Raw genomic sequence first — 16,713 nt, forward strand, 5'->3', positions numbered from 1 at the left:
TAATTTTCTCTAAAAGAAATGTCTTTCTAAAGCAAAAACAAAACCTCAGCTAACTCCTTTAATAAGTTATACTCATTTGGCTAAAGATACAGATGAGTATTTTCAAATTTCACTTATTTGGTGATCACTGGAAATCTTAAAAGTAGTTACTTGTGGTAGTAATGTTTATGTCAGTCTGCCAACGTCTAAATTTAGATCACAGTAAAGTGCAACTATATAATTGTATTGGTTGGGGAAAAACATATATTCCTTTCTTTCATAAGAGAATTTACTGCAAACTTAAAATGCAAAATATATTTACTGAATGTTATCAGGAAATATTTTCTTAGGTATTTGATTTAGTGCAATGCCACGTATAAAATCCAGTTACCATGTTTAGGGTTTGAAAAAAAACTTGCACAAAACCAACATTCTGTTTATAACCATAGAACACTAATGTTTGCATTTTATTATAATACAACCAAAATATACATTTGACAATATTCAATTATTTTAGATTACAAGACTACATTTCTTTTAAAATACCAAAACTGTAATTTGAAATTGATTGGTAACCACTTACAATACCAGAATTAAATTAAATGATTAAATGATAGATTGTTGCCCTTTCCCAAAAAATCATCTATCTCAAACTTACCATAAATACTTTACACTACAAAATATTTAAATGAGAGGTATAAGTCATGTGCATGTTCCTGTCTTTGCGCTGTCAATATTTAGAATGTTGGAATTTTAGATCTTATATTTTAACCTCAGATGTAAGCTAAGTTATTTAAATATTTTGGTCATTTCCTGTGAGAAAAATATATCTTTCTATACAAACATTTCAAATATCTCTTTTTTTCCCCTTAAACTGTCCATTCCCAATAAGGCTAATCAATTTTCCAACATGCTAAGACAAATGTAACATTCTAAAGAGAAGCCATTTAGGTTTTAATTTTCATTTGTATTTATGATATATGTATATATAGCTTATATTTAAGTTTAAAATATCAGTGTATAACTAATGCTATTGTTCAACTTAATATTTTGTGGACATCTGGATAATACAAAGTTGTCTTTGAAAGTTTAATTTTGATAATGTTGAAAAACAGGCACTGGCCACTGTAAACTTATTTTTTAATTGAGTCTATACAATTCAGCAGGAACGAAACTTAATAGCATAAAAGAACTGAAATACAGACCGAAGACAGAGTTCAAGAGTAAGACCGTTTTGTAAGCAGCATATTCTAAATGAGCATCAGTAGCCAAGAGATTGATGAGATTTGGTGAAGATTGCAATTCTTCTACTCTTGTAGCTTTTGCAAATTTCTAAATTTCTCTATGACTATTTTTTCCATCTCTTAAGTAATTTGGTTGGTTTTCAGACTGTGTATTCTGAAAGTAGGTAACATAAATGTAGTGTTTTGAGCTTTTTTGGAGGAAAAAAAAGTTCTACATAAATTACTTAGACTCTTCATTTCTAAGGAAACTCTTAAAATTCCCAATAAATTGAATGTAAATGTATGCAGAAAGGCAGGATTTCATTTAGCAGCATGAATAGCTGGAATGAAATGCAAGCGAAAATATGCAAGTTAAAGACCTATGTATTTAAAACGGGAGGAAAATACAAAACCAAGACTAGGCAGACATTGTATAAGACCTCTCCCTTGATAGCCAATTCCTTAACAAACATATTTGAGGCTATTAACTGTAATTTTATTTTTAATTATTTCAAGGATAATTTGGTAAAGCCTTCAGGGGTGAGGAAGTATATATTGTGTCTCATTTCTAGACTTAATATATTCATACTGTCCTGCTAAGTGTTCTATGGCAATTAAAAGGTTAAAAAATTAAATGTAGCTTAGATGTTCTCTATCTTTATAAATACACAAAAATCTTTGCCCATGTTTTTTATTATATGACATTTTGTTTTACTGAATATTTACTCAATATTTCAAATATATTTTAAGCAATTATCATAAATTAATGTTTTAGATCCAAAGCAGCCAAAATATTAGCTGTAAAGTAAAAGAGGTTGCCTAAATTTTATCTAAGTAATTAAGAATAGAAAGGAGTAATTAAAAAATGGCTTAAGCACTCATATTGTGATGAAAACCAAATTTATTACACAAGTCAATCCTAACATTTGAGCTTCATTTTCCAAAAGTCACCTGTACTATGATCATTACTGTCTGATATACAAATCTTAGGAAATCTTAAAAATAAATCATGCTCCCATTTACTTCCTTTGAGCTTACCATGAGTTCCTGGAACATTTAAACCCAGGAAATCAATAGTTAGAAACACTCTCCTTGTGATATTCAAATGGCAGCCTGATTCCGCCCTACAGCTAATCTTATGCATCACTTTTTAAGAGTGATTGTTTCTGGTTCATTTTTTAGAAGAAGAAGAAGAAAAAAAAGAGCCTTAGTTTTCTGTAGAGTGAAACATCTACAAATATTTACGGGTATCATTTCAAAAGGGGTACCTAACCCGCTCCAGCCATGTGGCTACTTTGAGACAGGTAAGCCAGGCGAAGATGAACCTACGAGCAAATGCTGGGAACACAGAGGCAGTCAGACCTGATGCTGAAACTCCTCTAACCACACAGGTTCTCACAGGGTCTTCTTTCAAGACATGCAGAATCCATGAGAGACGAGCAATGTCTGCTATTCAGTTTTCTGAAAGGCTGCCTTCCATGTGAGGAAGTGACTAATTTTTCATTTCACACTAAAAAGGGCGTGAAGAGGCAAAACAGAAGAAGGCAAAGGGTTTTGTGTTCCAAGAAGGAAAGGTGAGTTCTGCTCCAACTGACAGAAAACAGCATACGTATGCAGAGAGGGAAAGTTAAATTGGAAACATTCAAAAGTGCTAACAGAATATGAAAAATGTTTATGTTAATGCTGTGAGTTCAGTTTCTTTACATGCATTAGGCTTATTTATTATTAAATTACTAAAACGAGGCTACTTGAATTACAGCATACAATCTCAGAAATGCAAACAGATTGTGTGAAGAAAAGATGTCAAAGAGTTAATTTAACTCTTTCCGTTGTCAACATTTTTGCATTTGTTCTATTGTTCAACAAATACATATCCCGCTCCCCATCACTGTCTACCTAATTCTATCTTTCTCTATATGTATATAATGTTATTTTGTATTCACTCAAATAAAATCCAATATTCAGGAGAGAATAAAGGCAGTAAATGGAAATAATTTACAGAGCATAATGAAATTTTAGAAAAAAAAAAAAGAAGTAGTACTGAAATCCCATTGGTTGTAAATAAATTTGTGTTCATTCTTCCCATGATCTTTAGAAAATTTACTTTTCCCCAGACTTTCGCTAGCAGTTTGTTATAAGGTAGAATTTTTTCAACAGATGGATTACAAATTGGCAACTACTTATACCCTAGTGCATAAAGCTACATTACATTTTGCCCACTTTATTTGTGATTGTTCTTCCTTTTTATGGGGATATGAGTTTTCCTCAAAGCCAGAATTTATGGCTGTCTTTCTTTCTGTCTCTCAACAAATCCCATCTGCATGCCTTCCCATTAGGACACAGTATACATCATAGTGTTTCCCTTATTAAGATGTTTTCTCATGTGCTATTAAAATATTTATGAAGCGTTTCATCCCTGTGAAGCTCAGGATATATTCTAAAAACACCTAACGGAGCACCAACTTCTCTCTCTGTGAACCTGCTACTCTTGACAAGTCATAAATCGCGGGAGGAGCATGTACGTCCTTCAGTGAATCACGCTGCAGTACAGGGAGGGTCACCCCCGTGTCTGACACAACGCACCTCTCCACGTTCCTAAACCGTGTGCCAGGAGTGACCGGCTCGCTGGGAAGGTTCCTGGTGCAGGCACGAGCTGCAGGAATCTGCATCTGCCCTCCAATCCCTGCCACAAGGTCGCCAGTTCTAGAGGGGAATGGTGTACCTGTTCCTAAGGACACATGCCCAGCACGGTCAACCCCACACTTAATGGTCGTACGAGGAAAATGAAACACCTTATTACAATGTCAAACTGGTTGCTTGCTTAGCTCAATTACTTACATGACATAATCGATTCAAAAACTCGGCACATTGAACGTTTACCCATGTAAATGTAAAGCCCCTATTTTGAGGATAATTCTGATACTTGGCAGGGACATGTTTCGTTCTTGGAACACGGGTTCAGATGAACGATTCGCCCGCACTACAGCAGGTTCCCTGCAGGCAGTCTCATTTGGATTCTGTTCCTGTGTCCCTTGCCTTAGCAAAGCTCCAGGGAAAGCGCCTACGAGTTCGTATACGGGGTGTACAAAACAGAAGACGGTACGTTTGCAGGTAAAGAATTCTTTTCTTTGAATTAAATAGACAACTACGTGTCCACAGCTCTAGGGAGCTCATCCAGGTTTCTGTGATGTCTTCGATTTCGTTTCTTCTTCATTTCCTGCATGTGCTTCCACTTTGGGCCGCCCTTGTTCCGCTGTCTTCGCTTCTCCCTGTGCCACATCTGCTCGCAGTACTGGTCCAGGCTGAAGTTTGGGCTGCTAAGGATTTGGATGTAGTCTTTGTATCTCAAGCGTGACTCAGCCAACAGATCCTTGACCTGCCCCTCCTCGTGCTCTGCCCTCTGGGTATTTTCCATCTGTTCGTTCTCAATGACATTCAAAGTCAGCTTCACTATGGTGTGGATAAAGGTGTGCTCCTGTGCTTTGCAGTGATACATCCCAGAGTCCTTCTTCTGCAAACTTCGAATCAGTAGCCCATATTCTGTTTTGATGATCCTTTCATCAGGTTTCAACTGCAGAATTGGAAAAAGGTAGGTAATAAATGAAAAACAGAGAGGGCCAGGAGCAAATGAACAGAGGCCACATAGTTTTACTTCAATGAATCTAAGAGATACCTTTCCATCTCTGTCATCAAGCATAATATTATCAGCCGTAGCTGAAGACAGTAAAAAAACTCCACTGAAGTAACAGCCCTCAAAGATGCATGTTTGCTTCTCATTATTACCTAACCAAACCCTTGAAATATAGTTTTTCTCCCAGTCTACAGATAGGAATGAAAAGCTATAAAAACCAATGAAGTAAAACTGGAAACTATCAACTGACCATCTTTACAGAGATTTCAGATACCAAGTGGCATACTAAGAACACCAGTTGATACTTAAATCTTAGAGCTACAAACGAACATTGACAGCCATCGTGTAGAAAAAGCTCTTAGGGCACACTAGTCCTTGTCATGTGGAAATAGAACAATGATTTCAAAAGGAACGTGCTCTGCTTTCTGGATGTCACCCAATAAGTGAGCAGAATTCATATGGAGACTGTAAGTGGTGACTTGTTAAAAGTGTAATGGAACAGCATGGGTACAGCTTCTTGGACGCTAGAGCTGTAACTGAGTAGCGCCATAGTCAGAAGGTTAGCAACATTTAAAGCTGAATTTCCCTTTTTACTATGGATTGAATTTTGATACTGCGGGTCTATGTGATACTTTAAATTATGTCATTTGTGGAAATATTTGCCATACCTCTCGGTATACTATAACAGAGTAATGTGATTTCAAGTGTGAGAAAACTCAGTGAACAAAAAGAACCCCTCCTGAAATGTGATGCTCTTGACCCTTTGAAGCAATCGTACTGAAAGACAATTCAAACATTTAAGCTTGCCTGGCCCGCAATCTGGTGTGAAGAGCAAACCTACCTTCAATGAAACTGGAGGCATGTTTACCGACACAAGAGCCCTGTTTAATGTGGAATATTGCTGAGCGTCTCGGCATTAAGTAGAATAACAACAACAACAACAAAGAGGTCTGGAAGATTTCCCAGTTTACACATCTGCCCCTGTATTGTAGACTTTTCGTTGATGGAAATCAAGGAGGCATAGAGGCAGCTAAATTAAATTTATTCACAGTGGGTGGACTCTACTCTGCATCTTTATGTGAAAAATATGTAGAAAAAAATCCCTCCGATCCTGGAAATATGAGAAAAAGGAAAAGAAACATCTCTGGCTACCAGCCCAGTTAACTAACAAGTCCATAGCCAACCACCCTCTGTGCCAGAGAAGTGCAGCTGGCGGGGTACCACTAGAGGCCAAAGGCAGGTCACAGCCCAGATCCCTGGCTAATGAGGCTGAATGGTCTCCAGCTTGCCTTCGTTCTACACCGAATCCATTTCACCAGGGTTTTGTTTGTTTGTTTGTTTGCTTCCCTTAACTTTCTCCATTTGGTGATTTGGGCGTGCGCTACTTGTTTTGTTTTGTTTTTTTGTGTTTTTTTTGTTTTTTGAATGGAGTTGTTCTGAAGGCCCAGGCATTTTAAAACGCTGGTGTAATACAAACTAACGTTGAATTTACCTAACATTCTCAGAAATTTGGGGTCTCGTGCCTAAAATAAATGTGAATTTGAATTGGTAGGATTCTCAAGGGCTAATCTTCAACAGAAATATTAAACCCAAACTTAACACACTACATATACCTTTTCCTTTAAATAGTTTTATTGTAGGAATTATTCTTTAAATTTTAAATAAATCTTGGATCACAAAACTCTGACCCCATAGCCAGAACCTAGTCTGTCTCTGCCGACTCTACATCCTATGATGACTCATTTATCTTCCCCTATGGGTCTTCCATTTATCAAGTTGGTGACATAGCATATGGTGTATCTGGGGGGTTAAAAGTAAAGCTCTCTGAAGGTTAAAGTGTGAAGTATTATTGGCAACGTCATAGAATACTGCCGGGTTGCTGGCGAGCCAGAGAGGTGAGGTTCAGAAGTCTTTATTTTTTAATTCTTTCAATAGAAAATGGCCCCTGGTTATTAGCATGACAAAGTTGGTGAGTTAGTTCCAGACCATCTCTATGTCTCCTTTTCATCACTGGGATTCTTGCTGATGCTCAAGCCGCACTTTATGTGGCTTTTAGAGCCCGTCACAGCTCTGACTCACTACTTTTTATTGTTCTCTTTAATCTCCTGACAGGAAGAAATCAGGACTTCGATTTTGCACACATTATGTAACACTTCATCATTATCTTTGCTGCTCTCTTTTTGTATCCTGTTTATCCGTTTTACTCTGAAGTCTGGCTCCCCTTCCCTCCTTTCCAGGCCTGTCCGTCACTACAGGACTCAGAGTTTCATAAACACCTGGCACCTCCTTACTCCAATGCCATCCTGCCTTTTTCCTTTCCTCGTGGAACGTTGAATTTTTCTTTGTTTTTTGAGCTATAGACATAAAACTTGCTGTAATAAATTTCTTTCTGGATTTATCTAATGTTGATGAGATCACTGAAGTGCTTTTTTTCTTTCTGAATCTTCAAAAGTAGGCCTGGATTAGAAATCGTACCTTTAATAAAATACAGTTGGGATTGGTGTATGTTTCTCCAATTTTCTGCGACCTAGAGACAGGAACCTGTGCCGCAGAAATTAAGCGGCTGATTAACATTTGCCTACTTGACATTCCCATTCTCTGTGCTGCTCTCATTCCGTGCTGCAATAGGATGCATTACGCACACTGGATCTCGACAGTGAGATGTCAGTACAGCCCATTTAGAAAAGTCAGCTCCTTTACAAAGAGATAATGTAATCTGTGGCCACTGATTTAAACCCATGGAATGTTCTCCACTCTAAAAGTGATAAGTAGAAACCGCTCAGCTAAATCAAAACCATGCTTGAACTGGGGTCAACTAGTCATTTGCCTAATGTGAACAAGGGTAATATATTTGGCATTATTAAATGTAGATCTTCAGTGGAGGGCAGTTCATTTAAAATGAGAAGAGAACCGTGGAGAGGACAAAGGACGTTTAGGTCCTAAGCAGCAGGTAAAGGTCAGGGACTCTGCTCTCTGATAATAGCAGCCTAATGGTAATTCCTCTGCAGATAATTCACCTGTCAGTTCTTTCATAGCTAAAGCATTGCATGTGTCTTGGAAGTGACTAGGCCTTCAAGAATATGTCCCTTCTCCAACAAACACAGAAGGAAGACTTATTTAAAAATAGGGCAGAGGCAACTGACTCATTACTTAAAAGAAAAGAAAAACTTAATGTATACATTTCTAACCCCTAGATTAATTTGGTATCTTCAAGGAAATAAAAAATGTAAACTGCGAGGGTAATAAAAACATCATAAAATAACTAGAAAAATATATATTTGCTGTTTCATTGGGGAAGGAGTTTCTAAGCATAATAAGTGAGAAATCACAGAGATATAATTCCATAGATTTGTCTAAATAAAATGTAAGACTCTTTTTTTGTGAGGAACACACAAAAATTTAGAGATGTAAAACATAACAAGTTACTTCTAATATGTATGACATTAGAATGTTAACATGTTAACTTTTATATAATATATAAAAGGCTTGTGAAAATCATTTTTTTTCAAGATTTTATTTATTTATTTGAAGAAAGAGAATGAGAGAGAGAGAGAGTGAGCACGAGCAGGGGGAGGGGAAAAGGGAGAGGGAGAAGTAGGCTCCCCGCTGAGCAGGGAGCTTGGTGCGGGGCTTGAACCCAGGACCCTGGGATCCTGACCTGAGCAAAAGGCAGACGCTCAACCAACAGTCACCCAGGCGTCCCTGAAAATCAGTTTTAAATGAATACTTCAGTGTAAACCAAGCAAATGATGTGTAAAGCACTTCACCAAATACAACTGAAACCAAGAGTTAGGAAACATAACAAGGTAAATTCACATCCACTCATTTTTCAAGAAATACATATTTACAGGGGCATCTGGGTGGCACAGTTGGTTAAGCATCCAACTCTTATGTCAGCTCAGGTCGTGATCTCAGAGTTGTGAGATTGAGCCCTGTGTTGGGCCCCGCATGCAGCTAGGAGTCTGCTTAAGACACTCTCTCTCCCCAAATCATAAGAGACTCTTAATCATAGGAAACAAACTGAGGGTCCCTGGAGGGGGGAGGGGGTAACTGGGTGACGGGCATGAAGAAGCTCACGGGATGTGAGAGCACTGGGTGTGACCTAAGACTGATGAATCACTGACCTCTACTTCTGAAACCAATAATACATTATATGTTAATTCACTGAATTTAAATAAAATTAAGGAAAAAAAGACTCTCTCTCTCTCTCTCTGCCCTTCCCCTCATGCTGCTCTCTCTCTCGAATAAACAAATCTTTAAAAAATAGATATTTATATAACATGTTTACATAATATGACATTTTTCATATCAAACTTGTAATTATGTCCTTAAACTGTAATACACAATTTTGCCTCAGGAGTTCAGAAAAAGTACTGATATGGTGATGATAAATTGATGATAAATTAGCAACATACCGTTGCTTATCAAAAGCCATAAAAATAATGAAAGCCTTTCACGCAGTTATTTTACCTCAAAAGATCTGTCCTAAGAAAGCATTATGGGTAGCCCCGGGGGCTCGGCGGTTTAGCGCGACCTTCATGATCCTGGAGACCTGGGATTGAGTCCCACGTCAGGCTCCCTGAATGGGGCCTGCTTCTCCCTCTGCCTGTGTTTCTGTGTGTGTGTGTGTGTGTGTGTGTGTGTGTGTCATGAATAAATAAAATCTTTAAAAAAAAAAGCATTTAGGAAGGCAGAGGAAGATTTAGATATTAGAAAGTTGACTACTTTTTTTTAAAGAGGAAAGGTGCTATTTAAATAACATGGAATAATCATGAATGACTATGGCATCAGGGTAGCAGGTATAAGGGACAGGAAAAATACAGTATTATAATTGCATCATAAGGAAAAATGCCCACAGTGTAATCATCAGTGGAAAAAAAAAGCTGGAATTGACATCATTAGAGTCTTTGTAATTCTTTATGTGTCACTCTATTTTCAAAACCATTTATATGGCTTTTCTAAGACAAAGAATAACAATAAAACAAGGACCTACAAGGAGAAAAACACAAATATTTGAAGATATTTTTAAAATGTATTTTAAAAGACACACACACACACACACACACACACAAATACTACCACAAATGGCATATGGTACTACCTCTTCTAGTCATTCTGACCCCAAAAGTTCAACAGAAGCCCAGGGACTGCCGATTAACTCGTTACTTACAGCAAAAACATCGTCAATTTCAAGAATAGCTTTATAAGGAAGTCAGCAGATAACTGACTCACGACCTCCCCACGGCACCCAACTGTGAAACGGCTCAGTGAGGAAATGTTCTCCTCCTGGCCGAGAATAGGCTGGTGACAGCCGCTGTGCCATGGGAGATGCTAGGCCCTCCCACAGGCCTTCGTTCAGTGGGGGGAAGATTCCAAACTGTGACCTTCTTGGTAAGAAGCAGAAGGCAGCCTGCTGGGAAAAGTGTTTCAGATCTAGTCTGGATCTTGCTCCTTTTCCTCAGCTCAGGCAGCAGGATTGCACATCCTGGACAGTGTGGTAACTCCCTAATTACAAAGGTAGATGAAAATACCAGCTGGAATATTACAGCTAAGATACTTTGAAGTAAAATATGCTATTTCTGCTCTATTAAAATTCATGGAGCATGGTACCACCGTGACTCTGTGATACATTCTTAAAAGGTACATTAAAGTAATGCATTGCCTTCTCCGGAAGATGAAAGATGTGAACGCAAACATGAATAGGCAAATGTATGTATCTACAACTAGGTGATTACCCCAAGCAGAGTACCATATTTTTTTAGAAGTCAGATTAAATTTGCCATGGAAGAAATGTAATTATCAAAGAATCATATTTAGCTGATGAGAGATTATCAAAATTTATTGACTGTAAAATTAAAATACAAGTTTGGGACATTTAAAAGTAAAATACTGTAATGTAACTAAAAACCTACATGTTGAGAAAATTCAGAAACCATTACTCCAATATTTCTTTGATAAAAAGTTAATGCTTTATGTTTCAAAGTTACATAACCACTTCCAGGTCAGATAATACTTTAACATATGTTGGGAAAAGTTGGGCCCTTAAAGTAAACATTTAGTATAAATATGGATATGCTATAATCTTAGAATTTATGGATGTCAGGAATGATCAAGAATCAAGTTTTATCGAAGAAATCTGACATGACAAACATTTGAGAATCCCCTTGTAAAGAGTCAACATTTCAATTAAAAACGTTCTCGGAGATTTCAGATGAAGAAAAAGATACTCCTACCCTAATGTATTGGTGTGACATATCTTTATGTCAATTTCTTACGCTAAAATTTGGTTCTTCTATTGTAAAGCTTCTCAACTTCAGAACTACTGAGATTTTGGGGCAGAGAATTCTTTATTGTGAGGGACTGTGAATTAAAGAAAGTTTAGCATCATCCCTGGCCTCTAACCACAAGATGCCAATAGCACCCTCCACTCCCCCCACCCAGCCATGACAACCAAGAACGTCTCTTGATATTGCCAAATGTGGACACTGGAGCAGCAAAATCGCCTGTGGTTAAGAAACACTATTTTATATTAATGTCTGACTGATTACATAGTTTATTTTAAAAAATATTTTATTTATTTATTCAAGAGAAGAGAGAGAGAGTGAGTGTGAGTGAAGGGAGGAGGAAGAGCAGAGGGAGCAGAGCAGAGGGAGAAGCAGACTCCCTGCTGAGCAGGAAACCAAAGTGAAGCTCAATCCCAGGACCCAGAGATCATGACCTGAGCCAAAGGCAGATGCTTAACTGGCTGAGCCACCCAGGTGCCCCTTAAATGTTTATAGACTCATCAAGGAGGCTGTATCTTAGAGCATTTGGTCTGCCTATTTATATGACAGAGAAACTAAGTGTTAAGAGTAGTGACAATCTGCTCATAAATCCTTAGCAGTCAAACTGAACATGTGATCAGTGCTATTTCATATTTCACACATCTTCCTGATAGAGTGTCTTCAATTTTATATATGTATTTTACACTTGTGAATAATCCTCTGCTTTGAGATTCACATTCCCATCTGTATTTTCTCATTTTATTTTCATAGTAACTTTTGTGTTTATTTTGTTCACATTAGAAAATTCTGGCCTATACGGGCTCAATGATGTTAGTTTGTTTTTTTTTTTTCACATGCACAGTTAGTGTTTTATTATTTGAAGAATGGTTATGAAACATTACACTAAGTCAGGCTGAAAGGTAAAGTTTAAAATAGTTTTGTAAGGATATAACATATGATTGTTCACTCCACAAAATTTTGACCTTAGAGCTTATGATACACCTAGTTGGCAGTAGCACCCAGGTTTTTCCAAATAGTCATCATTTTTCTCTTGTCTGCATAGAGAGAGACAGGACCAAAGGACAGGACTGTGATGTAATCGAACATCTAATTCTGAATGCCGAGTTCATTCCATTACTCACTACAGTGTTCTGTTTAATACTGAGAATATTAGAACTCTCCACTGTGTCACTGGTTTCTCTTAGGCACTGAAAGAGAAAAATAAAAACTCTCCTAATTACCCTTTGTTTCACAGCACTCAAATAATAGTACAGGATTTCTCAGGCTACCTGAAGTTGTCTTATTAAATTCAGTAACATATATAACCTATCTACCTCACAAAATTTCTGTGATTGCTTTAACCTCTATGTATGTCCTAGAAAGAATGAAACAGAAAAAGTCAAAAGATGAAGAGAACAGCCATGTTACTTCTCTCTCTGTTGATTTAATTTTAATACATAAGAGTGAATGGTACATGTCCAGATAGTTATCCAATTTGTTTTATATGATATAATTAAGGTTGATTTTCTATTGTTATATATATTCAAGCTTTCACTTTATAAATTAAACACAATATGAGTTAAAATTTAGTCCTTATCCTACTCTACAGGAATATATTATGTTCTTATTTTGGATCAGGGAATTGTTCTAAAATATAGACAATCTATGAGAATGAAAATTTGAAAAAATTATGTAAATTTCTTATAAAAATCAAATCTGCTTTTAAGTATACTTTATTAATGTATCTGTATTAGGGCACCGGGTGGCTCAGTCGGTTAGGCGTCTACCTTTGGCTCAGATCATTATCCCAGGGTCCTGGGGTCAAGCCCTGCTTCAGGCTCCCTCTTCTCTGCCACTCTCCCCATTTGTCCACCCCCCCCCCCACTCTCTGTCAAATAAAGAAAATCTTTTTAAAAATGTATCTGCATTAAGTTGTCCTATTCTCATCTCAAATGCATTAAGTGTCATGTTAGTGAGTATAAATTGTTATTTCCCTTTTTATCAAATAGCGGTAAGAATACTGTACGGCACTAAACATTGAAAATCTCTTGCAGCCAAAACTTGATTTAACTTTTACACTGTTTCCTTCAAGGTGATCATTCTCTGATGACTATAACTTACCTCCTCTCGATGCTCATCTCCTGACCGCTGGATATACCACTTAATAGATGCTTGTTGGGATTTAGGTATACATTCCAGAAAGGTTGAATTAAATTCAATGCCAAAAATCACCTTTTCATCAGCAGTTTCATGACTAATGCCTGGAAAGCAAACATGGAATAGGAGATTAACCTTGACCTTATTTTAAAAGCAATGGGAAAATAGACTGATTTAGAACAGATGCTATGGGAGAAAGATTCATACACCTTATTAAAGAGAAAGGAAATTCATGTGATAATATTGTTACCTAAGAGACAAATATTATCTAATAGATTGATTTTTAAAACTCTATCCCTGCATTGCAATTTTCCCCCTTTCATGAATATTTGCAACTGTTTTTTTTAAAAAAAGAATTCTTAAGACCTAACTGTAAACACTGAATCTCTTTATCTGAGCTAGACTGAATAAAACTATAGTGTCTTTTACGCTTTACACTTTTTCATTCGTATAAAATTTAAAAAGAGGGATACTTGAGCCCAACATGCATTTGCTATAAGATAGTTAATGGGATGCTAAAGCAACAGTGTTTCAGACACCTTATTCTTGTAAATCAACTGCACCATCTGAAATACATTCCATCCAGAGTAGCCAAAGGCTGTGTCCCATGTGTGATCTTAGATCTGTAGCTCAAATTTGATCAAATAAAAAATGACGGCTGCTCAGTCTGGCTCAAACATGCATGTTTTCATCATATATTCAGATGTCTCAATTCTGCAGATGGGCCTACTTAGCATTTTAGGCATAAACTAAGGGTAAGGCGTAAGGGACCTCTGTGAATCCTAAATATAAGCACACAAAATTATCAGCAAATGGCATGAATGCACATTTATTCAATAGTTAGACTTTCCTTTGAAGACACTTCTTTTGAACTTGTTTGTACTTTACCAGCAATGATTAAGTCCAGGGTACTGACACCATTATGAATTAACCTCATCTAACCTTCAAAATGTGTGGATTCCATTTGAAACTTGTAATATATCCACTACCCCTGCAATTCCATTGATTATATCTATGGTTTTCACAGTTAATAAATTCCTAATGCACAGAAAGATCACCAGTGCCAATCATGGAAGAGAAAGATAGGCATCATTTCATAGCAACGGATGCCATTTTCCTAAGCAAAAGAAGTTCATGAACAAAGCCGGGAGGTTGCAGGCTGATTGTCAGGTGATGGGGCAAGGGCTGGGGAGAAACTTAATTAGACTGATTCAACCAAAGAACTGGTCGAGTTAGGAAAAGATAAATTAGCGAAGGCAACTGGAAAAATGAAACAGCTGATTGTACGAAATCCTTTTTAAAATCAGGAAAAATAATGACCCTTTGACACAAAGTCATCAATATGTCAGTTTGATAGGAAATGAATTTATTGTTGTTACCACTAATCTCTGTTTTATTTCTGACTTTTAAAAAATTCCTATTTTAAACAATCTCATTTATAATTGCATCAACGAGAATGAATACTTGGGAATTTTTTAAAGAGAATACTTAGGAATTAATTTAACTAAGGAGGTGAAGCACCTGGACACTAGGAACTATAAGGTATTAATGAAAGAAGTGTAATAAGGCACAAGTAAATGGAAAGATATCCCCTTGCTCATGGATTAAGAGTTCACATTGTCAAATGTCCACACTACTCAAAACAATCTACAGATTCAATGCCATCACAGTCAAAATTCCAATGAAAATTTTCACAGAAAAGTAAACAATCTTAACATTTGTATGGAACCATAAAAAATCTCTGAATAGCCAAAGCAATCTTTAAGAAAGGACAACAAAACTGGAGGCATCATGCTCCCAATTTCAAACCATATTACAAAACTATAGTAATTAAAACAGTATGATTTGGCATAAAAATAGACACAGATCAATAGAACAGAATGGAGAGCTCAGGAATAAACCCACGTGCAAGTACTACATTATTTTACAACACATGAGTTGATAATATACAAGAGGGAAAGGACGGTCTCTTCAATAAATGGTGTTGGGAAAACTGACAACCACGCATCAAAAAATGAAACTGGACCACTGTCTTAACACCAGACACAAAAATTAACTCAAAATAGATTAAAGTCCTAAATGTGAGACTTGAAACCACAACATTCTTAGAAGAAAACACAGGCAGCAAGCTCCTTGACATTGATCTTACTGATGATTTTTTAAATTTCATGCCAGGGAGCAAGTAACACAAAAATAAACAAGTTGGACTATATCAAGCCAAAAAGCTTTTGTACAGCAAAGAACTTCATCAACAAAATGAAATATCAACTTACCAAGTAGGAGAAAATATTTGCAAATTATATATCTGATAAGGGCTTAATATCTAAAATATATAAGCAACTCATACAACTGAATAACTAAACTCCCCAAATTATCCAATTTTAAAATGATAATAAGAACTTAAGAAACATTCTTCCAAAGAAAACAGAATAGATGGCCAACAGGTACATGAAAAGATGCTCAACATCATTCATCATCAGGGAAATGCAAATCAAAACCACAGAGACATATCACCTCATATCTGTCAGAATGGCTATTGTCTGAAAGACAAGAAATAACAAGTGTTAGTGAGGATGTGGAGAAAAGGAAACACTTGTGCACTGTTGATGGGAGTGTAAATTATTGCACCCACTATGGAAAACAGTACAGAAGTTTCTAAAAAAATTATAAATGTAACTAACATATGATCTGGAAATTCCACTTCTGGGTATTTACTTGAAAAAATTAAAATAAAAACACTAACTCAGAATGATATATCACCCCATGTACATTCCAGCATTATTTACAATAGCCAAGATATGAAAACAACGGTGGGTGTCCGTCAAAGGATGAATGGATAAAGAAGATATGGCATATAGCTACACAATGGAGTATTTCTCAGTCATAAAAAAGAAGAAAATCTTGCCATTTGTGACAACATGGATGGGTCTTCAGGACATTATGCTAAGTCAAGTAAGTCAGAGAGGCAAATACCACATGATCTCACTTATATGTGGTATCTTTCAAAAGGAAAAGAATGAGCTCATAAATACAGAGAACAGATTGGTGGATGCCAGAGGTGGGAGGTGGAAGGTGGGTAAAGTGTGTGAAGGGGATCAAAAGATATAAACTTTTGCTATAAAATGAATGAGTCCTGGTATCTGAACGTTGCCAAGAGAAGTTCTCATGTTGAGAAAACAATGTTTTGTAACCATATGTGGTGATGGATGCTAACCAGACCTATTGTGGTGATTGTTTCCCATGTATGCAAATATCAAATCATTATTGTTGTGTACTTGAAACCAATATAATGTTATATGTCAAATTATAACTTAATAAAACAATTCCTTCAGATTACAAATACTTTAGTTTGTAAATACCCTCATAATCGCTACTTTAATTCCCATAGTTGATTCTCAGTCTCTGGCTTCTATACAAGTGTCAATTCCTTCTATTTTTTTTAAATGATTTTTCTTAGAAA

The 16,713-nt window shown here is 36.5% G+C and overlaps 1 protein-coding gene across 2 annotated transcripts in view; it reads right to left on the minus strand.

Annotated features, from left to right (window-relative positions):
* Positions 1-395: 395 nt before the first annotated feature.
* The window catches only part of SEMA3D (semaphorin 3D), a 204,377-nt gene continuing 188,059 nt past the window's right edge, over positions 396-16,713 (minus strand). For both annotated transcript variants that reach the window (XM_041723209.1, XM_041723208.1), the window contains exons 17-18: positions 13,218-13,357; positions 396-4,773 (exon numbers count right to left, since the gene is read on the minus strand). In XM_041723209.1, the coding sequence (XP_041579143.1) occupies positions 4,348-4,773; positions 13,218-13,357 (566 nt within the window). In that variant the 3' untranslated portion in view covers positions 396-4,347. The remainder of the gene's footprint in view (positions 4,774-13,217; positions 13,358-16,713) is intronic.

The sequence above is a fragment of the Vulpes lagopus genome, chromosome 11, assembly GCF_018345385.1.
Source record: "Vulpes lagopus strain Blue_001 chromosome 11, ASM1834538v1, whole genome shotgun sequence".
In the NCBI taxonomy this organism is placed as follows: Eukaryota; Metazoa; Chordata; class Mammalia; order Carnivora; family Canidae; genus Vulpes; species Vulpes lagopus.